Consider the following 17,086-nt stretch of genomic DNA (forward strand, 5'->3'; position numbering starts at 1 on the left):
CCTGGTCTTAGCTGGTCAGGCTAGCTGGTCAGGCTAGTACGAGTTGGTTAGGCTGGTCTTAGCTGGTCAGCTGGTTTTAGCCAAGCTGGTCAGGGCTGGTCTTAGTTGGTCAGGGTGGTCTGGCTGATCTTGGCTGGTCAAGCTGGTCTTAGGGTGGTCTTGGCTGGTCTTAAATAATAGATACTGTAAACATAATTTCAGTCTTTCTCATTAAAAAACAGGTACAACTTAATGACATAGCACACACTTTTATAAAAAGAAATACAACGAAATTGCCAGTGGCCTCGGTGTCAACAAATGTAAACAATATACACAAAATAACATACACAACCAGTCTGGCCGGCAGGGAAAATAACTAAATAACTAAAATATATCTAGGCTAAAAATAACAGTGCAATGGCAAAAGTGCGTTAATGATTCCAGTTCAGGGAGTGTATGGCCTTTGGAAAGAAGCTATTCAACAGATTTGTGCGTGTTTTGATTTGCCTGTACCGCCTCCCCGGGCAGGGGGGCGATCAGGTGGTGACCTGGGTGAGAAGAGTCCTTGGTGATGGTTTCTGCTCTGCGGAGGTAGCGGGTGTAAGCAATGTCCTCAAGTGTGGGGAGGGGGCAGCTGGTGATTTTTTACCGCTGCTTTAGTGATCCTCTGCAGAGCTTTCTTGTCGGCTGCAGAGCATGCCCCATACCACACTGTGATGCCGTACGTCAGGATGCTCTCGATGGCCGAGTGGTAGAACGCCACCAGCAGCCTCCTGCACAGGTTGTTCCTTTTAACTGTTTCACGACCACACTAATTGCTCATCACATCCCGCTCTGGACCGCATGTTTTTGGCTATTTGTTTACCTTTTTTCTCACGTTGAAGCGAACTCTGTACATCACAGAAACAAACAGTTTTCACGTGGTTGAAGAGTGACTTTCCAACGTGCTCCTCGAAAAAACAGCGAGTTTTTCCGCCGTTTCGTTCGCGGAGCCCCCGCTCTAGTTTCAGAGAAAAATGCACTTTTGTGTCAAGTGGAAATCCGCTCATTTTACCGGTACTCTGCAGTGTGGCATGTCTCCCAAATCATTTCTACGGCTAAATATGTATTTTTGTAGGCAAATCTGGGGGGTGCGGCGGCGTGGGTCTCTGGCCGCAACTGAGACAGCTCCGTGACGTGGCTTTGGGACGGGGGTGGCGCCCGGCTCACAGCGCCCGCTGCACGTTGAAAACAGCAGTGACAACGTGCTTTCATGTCCGAATCTACAAAGCAGAAATGTTTGCAACAGCACCGGAAAAAGTCGCTAGATTTGTCGCGAGTCGCTTTTGACAAAAAAAAGTCGCCAAGAGGGTTTGGAAAGTCGCCAGATTTAGCGAGAAAGTCACCAAGTTGGCAACACTGTAATAAGCCGACAGCCGTACAGCACGCTACACTTTCTCCCCAGAGCAGCATTCAAGGAGACCGATTAATGTGCGTTCACACCAAAAGCTTCCAAAGCATCAAAAACGCTCGAGGGTGGGCGTCAGACAAGACAGCTCCCAAAACGGCAAATATTTTCAGCCGCTTTGGCCGCTCGTCACGTGACTGACGTCAAAGTTCGATCGCGCTGGTCATTGGGGAGCCGAATTACAAAAAAAAGGCAGCCGACGGACATCTCTATTCTGACAGGCTGCCGCCGAACCGCGTCATAGCTAATTACCCTAAAGTTAAACCTGGCTCAACTTCTCGTCTGGTGACGCTTTGGAAGCTCAGTGTCGCCGGGCTCTCATTGAAAATGAATTGACTTCCGGCGTTTTTGACGCTTTGGAAGCTTTTGGTGTGAACGCACAGTTACTCAGACAAAACCAAGATCACAGTTTATAAAAACCATTATGTTTTGATTGTAGTTTAAAACAGTTTTACATATCAGAGGACTACCATATTCACACACGGGGTACCGGAGAGTGTCTATTATCATAATCTGTAAAAAAAATAAAAATAAAAAATGGTTTCGTAAATGGTCACGAAAGAGTTAAGGACTCATAGAAAATGCAGACGCTGCTGTGCCTTCCTTACAATGTCCATGGTGTTTGTGGACCAGGAGAGGTTATGGGATATTTGGATGCCCAGGAATTTGAAACTGTGGACAATTTCCACACAGTCTCCATTTATGATGATGGGTGTGTGATCTGTTCTGCACTTAAGTCCAGTATCAGTTCTTTTGTTTTCTTTGTGTTTAGTGTCAGATTGTTTGTGGAACACCATGGTCAAGTTGTGTATCTCATCCCGGTAGTCGGACTCGTCCCCTCCCTTATGAGGCCAACAACAGTGGTGTCATCCGCAAATTTAATTATGGAGTTGGAGGTGTGGATGTAGTGGGGCAGCACACAGCCCTGGGGGGAGCCAGTGCGGAGGGTTATTGTAGAGGAGATGTACAACCTGGGGCGGTCAGAAGTCTCTGATCCAGGTGCAGAGCTGGCTGGGGATGCCCAGGAGGAGCAGCTTGTCTATGAGAATGTCCGGGATGATTGTGTTTTTAGGCCAAATGTGTTAATAAAGTAGGTTCAAGTGAAAGATTAATTCTCAGAATTAATAGATGAAGTTGTAGTGAAAAAAAAAGATACCAAGCATGTGCATGTTAAAAAAAAAGTTTTATGTGGTATATAAAGGCGAAATCAAAAGTATTAAAAAACAGCCAAAATAGGCCCAGACTCCTAAGGGTTAAAAGATGCTTATACTAAAAGTAGAAAAACATTTGGATATTTCATATTTCACAAACTGTCTCTGTCTCAAACTGACCAATAAAATCTATTTCTGTGGGAATTCTCTCCATGATGTTCTCTCTCAACTAGCAATCTGAGCCTGCGAGTAGCAACAAGCATTTCACCGAGTGCCCTGTTGTTTACATCACCTGTTGATGGACATACCTTTCTCAACACTTCACCCTTACTAATGGTTTTTGTTCCTAAATCATTTACATCTAAAAGCAAAACAAGGGCTAGGATCCAAGATGGCATAATAACTCTTTTACTATTTACAAAGTGACTATCAAACATACAGTTATTTCCACTACGTTCACATGAAATTTGAGTGCTTTATAATTGAATTGTACTATAAGTGCAATTAAACATGACTTACTGTCAGAATATTATGTCAAATAATATTTGTTTTAAACACACTAATAGAGGCATAGCTTTTCAGTGCTTGAAAAAAAGTCTCATCTCTGAGGCCATAAATAAGAGGACTCAGGCATTTTGGTGCAAGAAAAAATGTTACGTAATTAAAGAACCTAATTTGTACAAACAACATGAAATTAATTTGAAGTACCCAATTCTCAATGACTGGGCACCACAGCTGAATGAGACAGAGCAGCAGCTGGAAACCATGAAGAACCACTGTCTTGAGTCCTTTCTTTGATGACTTTTTATTTTCTCCTGATGCAGCTCTAGCCACTTTCATTATTTTAATATAGGAGACAACAATAATGATGCACATTACCAAGAAGTACAACTGTTGTACAGCTGACCGAACATGATCCTGCCATACATAGAAGCTTAACATTTCTGATGAACATATCTGATATTGTTCATAGAAATGTTGAGTTGCTGATGCAAAGAACATGGAAAGAATAACAATACTGGGCACAGAGCTGATGCCATGAACAACGAGAATACAGTACACAGTGCTACGTGTGGAGCACAGCTCTCCATGGCGCAGGGGCATGCAAATGGCCACATAGCGCTCCAGAGTCATTGCTGTCAGAGTAACTGGTGTGAGTCTAGTGCACAAAAGCACAAAAACATGGATGATGACACACAACCACACTTGCATGGTAAATCGAAAATAGCTCAAGATTAGTAGAATATCAGAGAAGAATAACAATAAACTATCTGACAGTAATATAACAGCAAATAAGATGTAACGTGTGGTTGTGTAGAAGCACTCTTTTTTAAAGAAGGTCAGGATGAGCAACAAGTTGATGCAGAGAAAAATCACCACCAGGATCTGAACAATCACAACCTGGTCATTGATCTGACGTCGCAGAGAAGCACCACCAACTAATGAGCTGTTATCTGCCATGTATTTTCTGAGTGAACCCAAAAGACAAAAGTCATTCTCTATTGTACCTGACCTATACCTGTCAACACAAAGTTATGTATTTGTTACAAAGGGATACAGGTCCACTACAAAGCTTCTCTGAATACAGCAGTTATGCAGCAGTTCACCAAGTCCTCCATGTTATTCCAAAGGTGACTCTCTTCACAGAGAGGTGTCTGATGACTTTAAAGATCAGGACATCTAAGAAAAAAAAACACCAAGTGAAATTCACTGCTCACGACACTGTCGTCATCATCACTTGCTGCTAGTTCCCTCATTAGCTATCTATAGGAGGTGCTACAGAAACCGGAGTGACCTGTTGGATAAAAAATAAATGTCCAAAAAATGGGCTCGTTAAGATCAAGGATAATTTATTTTCTAACATTCAGAGTGTAGTGTATTATACTCCTTAGTGTTCTGAACTTTAATATCTTGTTATCATCATCATGTATTCTTCTTTGTATGTATGTGTGCCTTGTTTGGAACTGAAGGAGTGTGTGGACAGATGCTCTACTCCATGGGTTCCATAATTTGCTTAGAAGTCATTTGACCTAATAGGATATGTATGGTTCAATAGGACTGAATGATCCTGTTGTCTTCTCTAATGGGAAAGAGACATGCGAAACAGGGCATTGAGTTTGTTCTAGCCTAAAAGTTAAAAGGTCAAGGGCCATCTGGACAGGAGGATCCTCTCTGGCTGGAGATGGGGGAGTCAGAAAAGGTATTAAGTCAGAGCTCTGGGCCAGTCGCGAGAACTTCTCACATGGACAATAGAGATGTTCCAGAATTCGGCATTTTTGTACACTCTTCTACTTCTTGTTAATAAACTTGTTTTTTGAATACAAGCGAAGACGTGTCAGCTGTGATCCCTTCTTTTCATCAACACATCAATATACCACAAGAGTAACAAAAATCAGCTTCAGCTCTGGATCAGACTGAACTGCTGGTCTCTGTACCCTTTATTTTATTCTTTAAAGAAAGCACTACCTTTTTTTCAAATTAGGGAGGTCTCCTCCCATATTTCTTTTAAATCTAATATTATTTGCCCAAAAATAATGGTGTAATCTGTCTTCCCCAACTAGGTTGGTCGAAGATTATTTCCTGGGCCAAACTTATGTTTTAAAATATATATATATATATATATATATATATATATATATATATATATATATATATATATATATATATATATATATATATATATATATTGGTTAAACATGTCAATTAGTTGGATATATTAGTCAAAACCGTTGCTTTGGTATTTCTTAACAAGGTGTTATCAGTGACATGGTGGCGCACCTGGATTTTAAGTACTTTTCCAGCAGTATACTCCCCCCTACTGACTGGCTACCTTTTCCGAATACTAAAAAAAATCAGAAGGGCAACATTAATGTGAGGGACTAGGGGTTTACAAATACCTATTTCGAACAAATACTTTAAAAAATATTTGTATTCGGGAACAAGAAAAATATCATATCAAAAACCTGCGTTTCCTCATGAGACCCTCTGCCCCTGCAGCTGTCCATGGTGCTCAACCAGGTGACGTTGTTTACACTCTGCGTTGTGGCTTGTCTGTGAAACGTGCGCTGCTCAGGGACTGGGCAGATCTGTCCCACTTGCTTTCTCCCCAACTCCGTTGTGGGAGATCTCCACACAGTAAAAGAAATACACTTTTTTTCTCTCCCCCGCTCCGCTCGAGTGTGGCTGAACCCAGCTTGAGCTCACTTTGCCCGGTGCTTTGGTTGGGTTTTAGGCAATGAAAAAGGAGTGTGTTAAGTTTAGTAAAAAGACCAGGTAGAGGCTAGACAGGCCAGAAGCATAATGAGCGTTAGCTATACTATGTCATATTATTTACAGGGGTTGATAAAGTTTAGTTCTTGGAATTATGTGCATTAGTATGCAAGTATTTAGCAAGAATTGTATGTATATGTTTACACTACTGTTTACAGTCAAACGTTTTCATGCACTGTAGGCTCAATTTTTTTTGATAAATCAAAAATCCGAGGAACACATTTTGTGGAGGACAGTCTGAAGATGCTCTCTAGCAAGTTTGATGACAATTGAGCAAAAATTGAGGGAGGAGATAAGTTTTATAAGTTTTACAGTTTTTGAAAACTGGTCGTGCGTAATTACGTAACAGAGCGCAGCCAGGGACTAATCTGCCTGTCTAGCCTCTGCCTGGTCTTTTTACTAAACTTAACCAACCCCTTTCTTCATTGCCTAAGCCCAACCAGTGCAAAATCTTTTTGGGGAAAAAAATGGCTATTCAAAGAATTGTCAGAAAGACAGGATGTTTGAAAAAAGAAATACCATCATTCCGAACATAGGAGGCAAGAAGCGTCGGAATGATGGAGTGTTTGATAGAAAATAAAGGGCACACTCCCACTCACACCAGGCAACTGTACCGTGCCCAAGCACGTTTGCCCCCTAAAGTCCGGATTCTATTGCTAGTGTGAGCATTCGGGCTTCAGCGCGAACAACTGGCCCTAGTGTGAGTGCGCCCTAAGTGTTGCCATTTAGACAATTAGAGGCCTATGTCGGACTGGTGGGATGTTGGATTGGTGGTTGCCCCCCAACACAGATGCTAAATACACAAATGAGAAACAATACACAGATGGAAATTCCACACATAAGTGAGGTAATCATAGGAGGGAGAGGACATATTTTTCGTATCATTTGCGCATCAATATTTTTTCTCATCACGAGTCCTTTCACACCAACCGCGAATGTTACGCTCCGAAAATGCAACAATTTTTTTTTCGGAGCGAGGTTGATTTTTGAAGAAAGTAAGTAGAACAACACCAGCATTTTGAATAATTAACTAATCGAAAAAATTGTTGATAAATTAATTGGGAGAAAAATAATCGTTTAAGACAGCCCTACTCTGCCTTATCACCACTGGACTTCACCAGTGGCAAGATGTTTCAAGAACTGATAATTTGGTACCAACTCAGTGCTTCTCTACTATAGGTACAGTAACTCCAGATGTGAACAGTTGTAGTGTGACTGCAAATTTGAAGAGGGGAAGAAGCCGGACACAGTCAACACAAAAAAACACATGGAAAGGCAAAAGAAAGTGTGAATTCTTAAAATTCAGAGTTTCTAATGTTAAAGGGACAACAAGGAGTTTTGGAAAGCTAAGTGTTTTCATACTACATTTACCATGAACCTCCACGTGCACTGTGAAATTCTTGGACCGGCGCAAGACGGACGTCTTGCCAAGAATGTTTTCATTCATCATGAATGAAAAGTCGGAGGTTTGAAGATGATCAGATACCGTCGTACTTCCGACCATAAACGGCGATTCGGCGGTGTTATTCCCCTGACCCGCCGGGCAGTGTCCGCGAAGCCGGACGTAAGGAAACCCTGGTCGGCTCGCCCAGCATTTCCACCACTAATAATAATAACAAAATAACGATAGAGACAAAACGATATATTTATCGAAAATTGAGCCATTAACAAGTGGGTAACGTAGATTCATCCACATTAATATGAGACGTTTTCATAACCAAATACAAACTCCTCGTTGTCCCTTTAAGTTGATAATAACATGCTTTGTAAATGTTCATGTCTTTAAATGTTTGTTTTCTTGTTGGCAACATCTGTTGTTGCAATGATCAAATGGTGCTTCATTTCAATATTTGAGAAGCTAAAGGAAAAATTTCTCAGCCCTTAGTTATAATATAGGGTCATGATTGTTGTGTTACACGTTGGTTCTAATGTTCTAATGTTGGGTGGGGTGCTTACATCTGTTTCACTCCTGATGCCTCTACAGCTCCTGAGGGATACTAGCAGAAAGTAGTATAAAGTCTGCATGCACAGCTCTCAGTGAAAAACCTTAATATTTTGCCTTTGAAAATGCAACACAATACAATACTATGACACTGTAGGGCAGCTCTGGTAAATCCTGACAGAGAGGCGTGACCTTTTTTTTGTGCAATTGTTTTAAATCTAGTTTCTCATTTAATATTGACAACTTAACACTTAGCAAAACATTAGAATATTGTCTAAGAAAAGTGATGACAGATAACAACTCACTGGATGGTGGTGAGTTCCTGCTGCGGCAGATCAATGACCGGGTCATCATCGTACAGATCTTAGTGATGATTTTTCTATGCATCAACCTGTTGCTGATCATAACCTATTTCACAAAGGACTGCTTCTATACAACTGCTCGGTACATCTTATTTGCTGTTACCCTACTGTCTGATAGCTTGCTATTGTGCTTGTCTGATTTTCTGTTCATCTTGGCCTATTTTAACTTTACCCTGGAAGTGTGGTTGTGTATCTTTATCTCTACAGTAGTTTTAGTGTATGTTAAAGTCACACCAGTTACTCTGACAGCAATGACCTTGGAGCGCTATGTGGCCATTTGCATGCCTCTGCGCCATGGAGAGCTGTGCACCACACGCAACACGGTGCACTGTATCCTCATCATCCATGGCTTCAGTTCAGTGCCCTCCATCATTGCTCTCTTCCCCTTTTTTGCATCAGCTTCTCTTAACTTTTATAAGCAGTACAGAATATGTTCTGTAGAGATGTTTATTTTGTACAGATGGCAGGATCATATTAGGTCAGCTGTGCATCAGTTTTACTTCTTGATGATGTCCGTCATCATCTTTTACTCCTACTTTAAAATAATGAAAGTGGCCAAAGCTGCATCAGGAGAGAATAAAAAGTCATCAAAGAAAGGGCTCAGAACAGTGGTGCTTCATGGTTTTCAACTGCTGCTCTGCCTTATGCAGCTGTGGGGGCCATTCATAGAAACTGTTGTACTCCAGATTAATTTCAGGTTATTTATTAATGTCAGGTTTTTTAATTACATTATGTTTAACCTTGTTCCAAGATGTCTGAGTCCTCTCATTTATGGCCTCAGGGATGAAACATATTTTCATGCACTGAAAAATGATGTTCTCTGTGGTTTTTTGAGGAGAAATACTTAAGCATGTTTGTAGTTAACTTTTACATAAGTGCAATGACAAATGTGTACATTTTCATGTATGCTTGTGGTATAATGTGCTTTGAACAGTAAATATTTGTGTTGTTTGTGGTCCTTGGCACATTTGCTTGCTATCTGGGCAAGGCAAGGCAATTTTATTTGAATTGCTCGTTTTTACAAACAGTCTCAAAAGGCTTTACACGGCATCATAACCTCTGCCCTTAGACCCTCACATCGACTGAGGAAAAACTCCATGGGAAATATATGCCCCCCTTGTCAAAATTTTGTGGACAAACTTATCAAATGGGATAAAATAATGATAACAAATGATGTACCTAAGGGATTTGGTTATTTTAGTGATAAATTATTTTGCATTTTCATTTAATAATTTGCACATGAATATCAAACCATTAAACCTAAAGTAAATCTTTGCTGTATCTCTAGGGAACACAAACTTCATCATGTGCTGAGAAACATTATAATAAAACATTACCAACAAGTTTCAATTTAACATTTGCTGGTCATGATTAACATGAAGTTACTCCACCACCCTGCTATCCTACAACCACTGTGTCTACACAATTTTCATGGCGGTGTGTCCCCAGCGTTAGATAAAAAAAAAAATTCACAATTAGAGTATTTATTGATTTGTCACTCATACATAACCATTTTACACCTACTCATAATTGTATTTCAATTAATTCTGTTACAATAAGGCACTTGCAATGCTTTCTTTTTTGTTGTTGTTGAATTGTTTTTGAATCTTTGTGTATTTTTTGGGGAGGAATTTTGTATAAGCCCATATAGGGTTTTTAACCTCTCCCGCACTTATCGCAATTATTCTTGTTTTTTTATTTTTATGGTGCAAATAAATAAATCTAAAACTAATATAGCTAATAATAAACTTGAGTGTGTTTCTCACTTTCTCTATTATAGATGACAAGTTTAATTGGAATGAACACATTTCCTATGTATCAATAAAGTTGCAAAGAACACTGGTATTTTACGGAGAGTAAAACACATTTTATCAAGAAAAAAATTCCTGGATCTATACTATTCTATGATATCATTCTAGGATAACTTTGTGTGTCAATGTGTTTTCCGTCCATCCATCCATCCATCTTCTTCCACTTCATCCGGGTCGCGGGGGCAGCAGTCGGAGCAGGTACACCCAGACTTCCCTTTCCCCTGACACTTCCTCTAGCTCTTCCGGGAGGATCCCAAGGCATTCCCAGGCCAGTCCAGTGACATAGTCACTCCAGCGTGTCCTGGGTCTTCCTCGGGGTCTCCTCCCGATGGGACATGCCTGGAATACCTCCGGAGGGAGGCGTTACAGATGCCCAAGCCACCTCAGCTGGCTGCTTTCGATGCGGAGGAGCAGCGGCTCTACTCCGAGCTCCTTCCGGGTGACGGAGCTCCTCAGCGTATCTCTAAGGGAGTGCCCCGCCACCCTGCGGAGGAAACTCATTTTGGCCGCTTGTATCTTGTTCTTTTGGTCATGACCCAGAGTTCATGACTTTAGGTGAGGGTAAGAACGAGGATTGACCTTTCGGCCCAGTTCCTTCTTTACCACGACAGACCGATACGACTGCATTACTGTGGCCGCTGCACCGATCCGCCTGTCAATCTCACTTTACATTCTTCTCTCACTCGTGAACAAGACCCCAAAATACTTAAAGATAGGGTCTGGAGTTTTGTTTGTTGCAGTTTGTAAACAAAACATTGAAACTCGGCCCCTCCACTTGGGCTCAACTGTGTAGCCTCCTGCCCCTGCCAGCAGCGGTTGTCAGGACAGGACAAAGGAAATACAGTCCAAGTGAAGCGCTGGAGCCGTGGGTCGAAACTCGACCATCACCAACACCGGGAGCCTCCGGTGTTATGTAGTTATGCCGTTGTGGTGAGCTGGGAAGACGGAGTCACCACGAGAGGCTGAGTGGGGGGTCGGTAATATAACGGTTGAATCCAGCGTGGAGACAGATGTAGCTGCTCAGTCCATACAGTTCACCCTGGCTGTTTCTGACAGTGCCATAAAATTCTCGTAAGATTTCATTGAATTGCTTTTTGGACACAGTTTGAAAGCTCACCGCCACATCTTTAGCCTGACACCCGTCTGTGAAACACTTCACTGTCCACTTCGTCTGTTTTACAGTATTGGCTTCACTCCTCTCCTTTTTCGGTTGATCAAGGTCTCCTGACGTCAGCTCCGCATGTTGTCTTTTGCTGGGCTTTTTCTTTGGTGACAGGCACTCCTCAATCCACTCGTGCAATCGTTAGTATAGTAGCTGTGGTATGCGTCCTGTATTTTAGAAAGATTTTTATTATTGTGCAGTTGTGACTACTTTGGGTGCTATAGATTACATTATTCCCCGGAATGCCTCACATGGATGCACTGCAATGTACACATTTCCATTGAAAAAAACAAGTGCAGTTGTGACTGCTGCTGCTGACTCTGCCTGTCTGGAATGAGCTTATGTTGCTGGGTCGCTGAAGTGTTGCCAGGATACGCCTGCGAAGCCGCTTTCAGAGATGTAGCTGATGCACTACGATACCCAGACAAGTGCGGTGGCAAAAAAAACATTGCGGAAGTGTAGAAAAGAACGGGAAAAGAAACACAAATGACAGGAAAATGTGAGGGATAATTTATACAGGGCCAACCGCACATCTCCCAATGAACTGTCTGCATTAGTCACGGAGGAATCACTGAGGTTAAACAGCCTGGGTCAGGACTCAGACAACCACAGAGGAGGGAGAGGCTTCAGAGGGAGCTCTTTCAGTTTGTTCTTCACCAGGTATTTCAGGGGGCTGATATAGCATTATTATAGCAGTATTAAAAATTATATTTATTTGACTGAAATCTGGTTGATAGGCTAGCAGTGACAGGGAAGGTAAGTATAGCATAGGATGAACCACAACAAAGCTGTCAGGAGGACAGCCCATGGGGAAGTGGAAGGCCTGCTGCAAGATGTTTAATCACATGTAGTTCACTGCTCCTCAAACTGTGACTGTCTGTAGGCTACCAAAAGTTCATCATATTTAATTAAGGTCTACTCTAACAGTACTGTAGTAAAATAAATAAATAAATAAAATAAAATAAAGTCTCTACTTAGTCTTTCTGTATTATTTACAACTAATATATATAAAGATAAGATATACTTTATTGTCCCAGAGGGAAATTCATTGTGGGCAGAAGTGCAGACTGTAGACTGTATCGCCGATACAGACACACTACGGCCCGAGTCACTACTGCGCAGCGCCCGGGAATGAAAACATTCTTGGCAAATGTTTGTATGTTGTAAAAAAAATAAAAAAAATAACCTCAACTGTTTTTATGCAGCTAAAATAAAATAATAAAATTATTAATTAATTGTTATTTCTTGGTTATTTCTTGACATTATGACGTAATTAATGGCCTGTAAATTAAAGGATTACCACCAAAGCACTTCAAAACAAGACACAAAGTTTATTTTTTTTAAAAACACACAAACGAGTGGCATGAAAGTCCAAACGGAGGTTAGATGCACTTGTGTAGCTCTTCAAAAATAACTTTAAAACAATGCAGATCCCGAAATTCCAGCTTTCCAAAACCAACTCACATTCACTAATCTAACGTGTAGTCTTAAATAATATTTCATGAAATGTTTAAGAATTACTTCTTAGCAATTTATTTCCCTTTTCATAATTTCACTTATTTTTTCTGATTAAAAACATCTAACAGTGTCAAAATGTAAGAGCATTATAACACATAGCTCACAGCTTGGTCAGTTGAAACGATCAATGTGAATTCAACAGCACTGTGACATTATTTTAGTTTCTCCTTTTGTTTTCATGTACTGTATCTCTCTTTTTTTCTTAGTCCTCTCGTAGATAAGCTTCATGCACCTCATGCTCCTCACTATCCTCGAAAGATGAGGCATATTCAGCCATCCTTTGAATCTCTTCCACTTTAGTCTCAGCAAGCTTCTTTTCTGCGTCTGCTGACAGTTTCCGTGCCTCCTCCACATGTGACTTAGCCACTTGTATGTTTGTCCTCACTGTGATGGACGCATGCTCAGCCCCTGTGAACACAAGGGTACAAATCATGCATTTTGTCAAATCTCTCAGAAAGGTTGTTGTCTTTTTACTGTTCTGTAACTACAAATAGAGCAGTATTGAGTATTATATTAAAGTATAACAATGCCACTCACCTGAAGCGTACGCTGCCTCAGCTGCCAGTTTACACAAGTTGACAGCATTGACCCAGGATGACTCAAAACGTTTGCATTCATTCAGTCTGTCACTGGCCTGTTTGGTTAAAAAGATGAGACACATTCTGAATTATGAATATAATCTTGCAGTTGTTTTTGCAAAGTGCAATGATTCATGACTGCTCTTTATTGTCACCAACATTTCTACCATTGAGATATAGTGAACTTACCTCTGCACGCTGGCCATTGATCGCCTCCCGGAGAAAGTCCTCCTCTGCTGGGCTCAGTTTCCCTAGTGTGGCTAAAAACCGTTTTTGGAGAGCAATGCGTGTGTGCACAGCCTGTTAGCAAGGAGAAGGAGGACATTTTTACACATATGACTCTGACCCAGAGTCTAGATTTCTAAACTTCTTATTAAATGCAAGAATTCACCAGGTCTATTCCTATGTAGCACTGTGTTATCATACAATATGCAAATAGATGTTTCACAAAAGTTTAAATCCTACCTTTGAATATTCAGAGAGGGCATCTCTTAGAGCGGAGGAGGTCTGGGAGAGGAAAGTACTTGAACTGTCTGTCACCACTGAGGCTGCTTCTCTGACCAGGGAATTATGGGAGAGATTTTCCACTTGCTACAAATACAAGCATAAAATGTACATAATTCAGTATTTTCATTCCGTCACTCAGTTTCTGCATGTACAAAATACACAGAAGAAAACGGACACAAGTTTCTGGCAGATGCAGTTCATTGGTGGATGTACATTTTATTTCTAAGAAGAGACTAACTCACCTTTGTAATAGGAACAGCACAGAGACCATGTGCAGCACTTAAAGACGCAATGCTCATGTGTGCAATGTTTGTCCATTCCCCTGAATCCTGAACTCCAGGCTTCCTACTGCTGACTAGGACACTCTCAGAATTGCTGTAGAGACAATATTAAAGGAAATATGCAGGTTGTTATCATAATAATATTTCAGTTTTAAGTTTTGTGATACTGAAATTCCAGTCATTTTTTTGGTAATGCTTCAAAAGTTTAACACAAAGAGAAAAAACATTATCTAAGCTGTTGAAACTTTAATTCCAATTGACAGCAGAGATTTAGACTGTGCTCCAACTCTATGCTATGACATTGTCAAAAATTCATAACCTACCTTCTGATGTGGATGCAGGCTGCTCCTCCCCTGAGGACACTCTTGCTGGTCCGCAGCAATGAAATGTCTGTGTGGTTTTGTAAAAATCCTCGAGCTGCACGACCGGCACACACCGAACACTGACGAACAGCTTGCATTTTGCAGATTATTTAGATCTGCTGCACAAGAAGAAAGTAGAATGAGTTGCTGATTGCAGGTTTTCTATGTTCTGTATTGTAGTTAAAACTAATTGACCCTCTTTGTTAAATCAGAAATACACTTGTTTGCTGCTACAAGTCCTTCAATCTGCTCGATGACTGCATACTGTGCTGTCCAGTGGGTATTTGTAAGGCCACAGCACCACTTCATTGCGTAAAACTATTGATCTGTTGACCCCGCCTGCAAATGTGCGTATTTGGTGTTATCTGCAAAGACCAACAGAGATAGAAATTACGTGCAGGCTGCAGAGCAGAGCATGTTCTGTTTTGGTAGTTGGACCAACCCTCTCTGTGTCAATCTGTTGTTCTTTGTTGTCTGCTGTGTGTGCTGCATGCATGAGGAGGCTCAGCCAGAGGTCATGACATAGTACAACTTGTTTTATTTATTTACTTTGCTTTATATATATTAGGGCTGTCAATCGAATAAAAAAAATAAAAAAAACCCTAATTAATCGCGATTCATTTATCGACCAATAAACTGCATTTGTCCACTTACGACCTTAGCTAATAAGTATTTATTTATGTATAATCATCAAATTAGTGTAGAATAAACACAAAGTATATTTAAATTCAAAGACTATTTGCCTTTTATTTTTTTTAAACTTTGAACACAGTTTCTCTCCTGTGAAGTACGAATTTGGCACAAAAAAAGGCACCTTGCTTATATCCTCCAAAAGAAATAATAACAAAACCCAGGCCTACATCTGTGCAGGTTGAATATCAAAACCATCAAGAGCATTCCAGACCACTTATGCGCATCTGCCAACATATTCCGTTTTTCCTTTTTTCCTGCCAAGCTGTGCGCCGCGGATGTGCACAAAATAACAACCACATGATTTTTGTGAACCGTTCCACCTCTAATAGACCAGCGGGTAAGTTAATCGGCTCTCCGCCTGCAGGGGGCGACCTCCATTCCAAAAGACCGCCATTCCGAAAATTTCCGAGGGGCTGTAGGTGTCAATCGTGGTGTTTTATTTTAAAGGGTATGGTTAGGACTGGATTCTCTCATGATTCTTTGTTTGACTTCCTGCCTGGCTTGACGCGATCGCTCGCGGAAAATAGACCAGAGGAAACGATCGCTGCAGGGCGCGAGCCGGCAGCGTGTCTGGTGTGGGTGAACGATACAGTTGGTTAACATGGGCCGGTGTGTCCCCGGCCGGCTAAGTGGACTAATATACAAGACAAAAAAAATACCAATGTGCACCCCTTCCGGGATTCAATCCCAGGTCACCTGCATGGCAGGCAACGGCTCTACCCACAGTACTGCCGCAGCAATCATTTTGCATACTTTACGACAGCACATTAACCTTTTTATCCGAAATGGCACACCTTTTTTCAGGATCGGAGTGGCGGCCCTTTTTCAAACATAATCAAGGGCCAGCATTCCGAAACATGAAAGTAAATGTTCAGAATGGCGGCCCTTTGGAATGGCACCCTGGAACCGCCTTACCCAGGGATGAGGACGCAGGTTGACCGGCTGACCGGTTTCGCAGACCAGGATGCTGCCTCTAAAATTACCCACTATGGTCGCTACTCCCACAAGTGGAGCTTCACTTCTCCGAGAACGTTGTCGGAGCAAACTTAATCGTCGACATGAGGGTGAGTAGAAAATGAGTGAAATTTGAATTTTGGGTGAACTATCCCTTTAAACGTATCAAGTGACTTCTTCACAGGGAGATGGGGACTAATGTGAAGAGAACCAACAGTAGTATGTGGCATGTAGGTAGCCAGTGAAAAATAAAACCTTTTCATCCTTATCAGGAAGTGGACAAATGCCACATCAGAGCACAAATGAACGTTTTCAGTTCTAAGACTTTGAAGTTCACTCAATAAAATCACCAGTCATATCAGTCTGAGTCCCTGTGCTGCAGAAATTACTGTTGACATAATCACTTGTCGTAGGGTCATCAGTCCCAGCAGCAGCAGCAGCAGCAGCAGCAGCAACAGCAACAGCTTCATCCTTCCCAGCAGAAATGCTGGGTTCTATTCAAAACGTTTGTAGTGTGATGTCCCTGTTTCTTCAGGTGACCTTTGCTGACCTACAGTATGGCTCCAAATTTGGGTCATCCTTTTGATAAAGGTCAGACCTATTTTCTGGGATACAATGAGAAATACAGCTCATTTTTTTTGCTGCTACTGTAGCAGGCTATTAAATGTGATTATAAGTCAATAATGCGGTAGCTTGATATGAATTATATTATTATCATCACACTAGAAAATTAGCTAAGAGCCGCTGCTATCAATTCACAATTCACTTACCTGACAAGAAATGGGCCGAACAGATGGATGTTGTCCTGGTGTAGCTTTGTTAACCACAAGAGACCCCTTTCCCCTGATAACTTTTGGCATTGTTCTCCCTGATTTGTTCCAACTTTGGCAGTCTATAAAACTCCAAATGTTTTACACGATCTGACCGATTGGTACAGCCGAAAAAACGGCAATAATTCACCATTTCATTTCGTTCGATGTTCGGGATCTACTTCAGTGCGTGCGCTATGTTTACCTGACGAGTACCTCCAATATGGCAACTTCCGGTTTGATGACGCACCGTGAAAACC

General features: G+C 41.4%; 2 protein-coding genes and 1 pseudogene across 2 annotated transcripts; 1 reads left to right on the forward strand and 2 right to left on the reverse strand.

Annotated features, from left to right (window-relative positions):
• Positions 1-3,111: 3,111 nt before the first annotated feature.
• Positions 3,112-4,038, reverse strand: LOC146976355 (odorant receptor 131-2-like). Its single transcript, XM_085794498.1, has one exon. It carries the CDS (start codon positions 4,036-4,038, stop codon positions 3,112-3,114), a length of 927 nt encoding a protein of 308 aa, XP_085650624.1.
• A 4,037-nt stretch (positions 4,039-8,075) lies between these two features.
• Positions 8,076-8,999, forward strand: LOC146976356 (odorant receptor 131-2 pseudogene; annotated as a pseudogene).
• A 3,634-nt stretch (positions 9,000-12,633) lies between these two features.
• On the reverse strand, positions 12,634-14,612 carry LOC146976357 (diablo IAP-binding mitochondrial protein-like). The gene is made up of 6 exons (XM_085796075.1): positions 14,332-14,612; positions 13,970-14,102; positions 13,686-13,811; positions 13,410-13,520; positions 13,180-13,276; positions 12,634-13,050 (listed from the first exon to the last, which is right to left on the reverse strand). The coding sequence occupies exons 1-6, from the start codon at positions 14,466-14,468 to the stop codon at positions 12,845-12,847; spliced, it is 810 nt and encodes a 269-aa protein (XP_085652201.1). The 5' UTR covers positions 14,469-14,612; the 3' UTR covers positions 12,634-12,844.
• Positions 14,613-17,086: the final 2,474 nt, after the last annotated feature.

Source organism: Trachurus japonicus, chromosome 13, assembly GCF_045865225.1.
Source record: "Trachurus japonicus isolate A0001 chromosome 13, Traja_1.0".
NCBI lineage: Eukaryota > Metazoa > Chordata > Actinopteri > Carangiformes > Carangidae > Trachurus > Trachurus japonicus.

Bases quoted from the DNA above. Each gene is read 5' to 3' on its own strand.
- LOC146976355 (XM_085794498.1), bottom strand. From the start codon at position 4,038: ATGGCAGATAACAGCTCATTAGTTGGTGGTGCTTCTCTGCGACGTCAG.
- LOC146976357 (XM_085796075.1), bottom strand. From the start codon at position 14,468: ATGCAAGCTGTTCGTCAGTGTTCGGTGTGTGCCGGTCGTGCAGCTCGA. The intron at 13,812-13,969 runs GTGAGTTAGTCT...TTGTATTTGTAG, and splicing joins GTGCTGTTCCTATTACAAAG to CAAGTGGAAAATCTCTCCCA. The intron at 13,051-13,179 runs GTGAGTGGCATT...TTGTGTTCACAG, and splicing joins TGAGGCAGCGTACGCTTCAG to GGGCTGAGCATGCGTCCATC.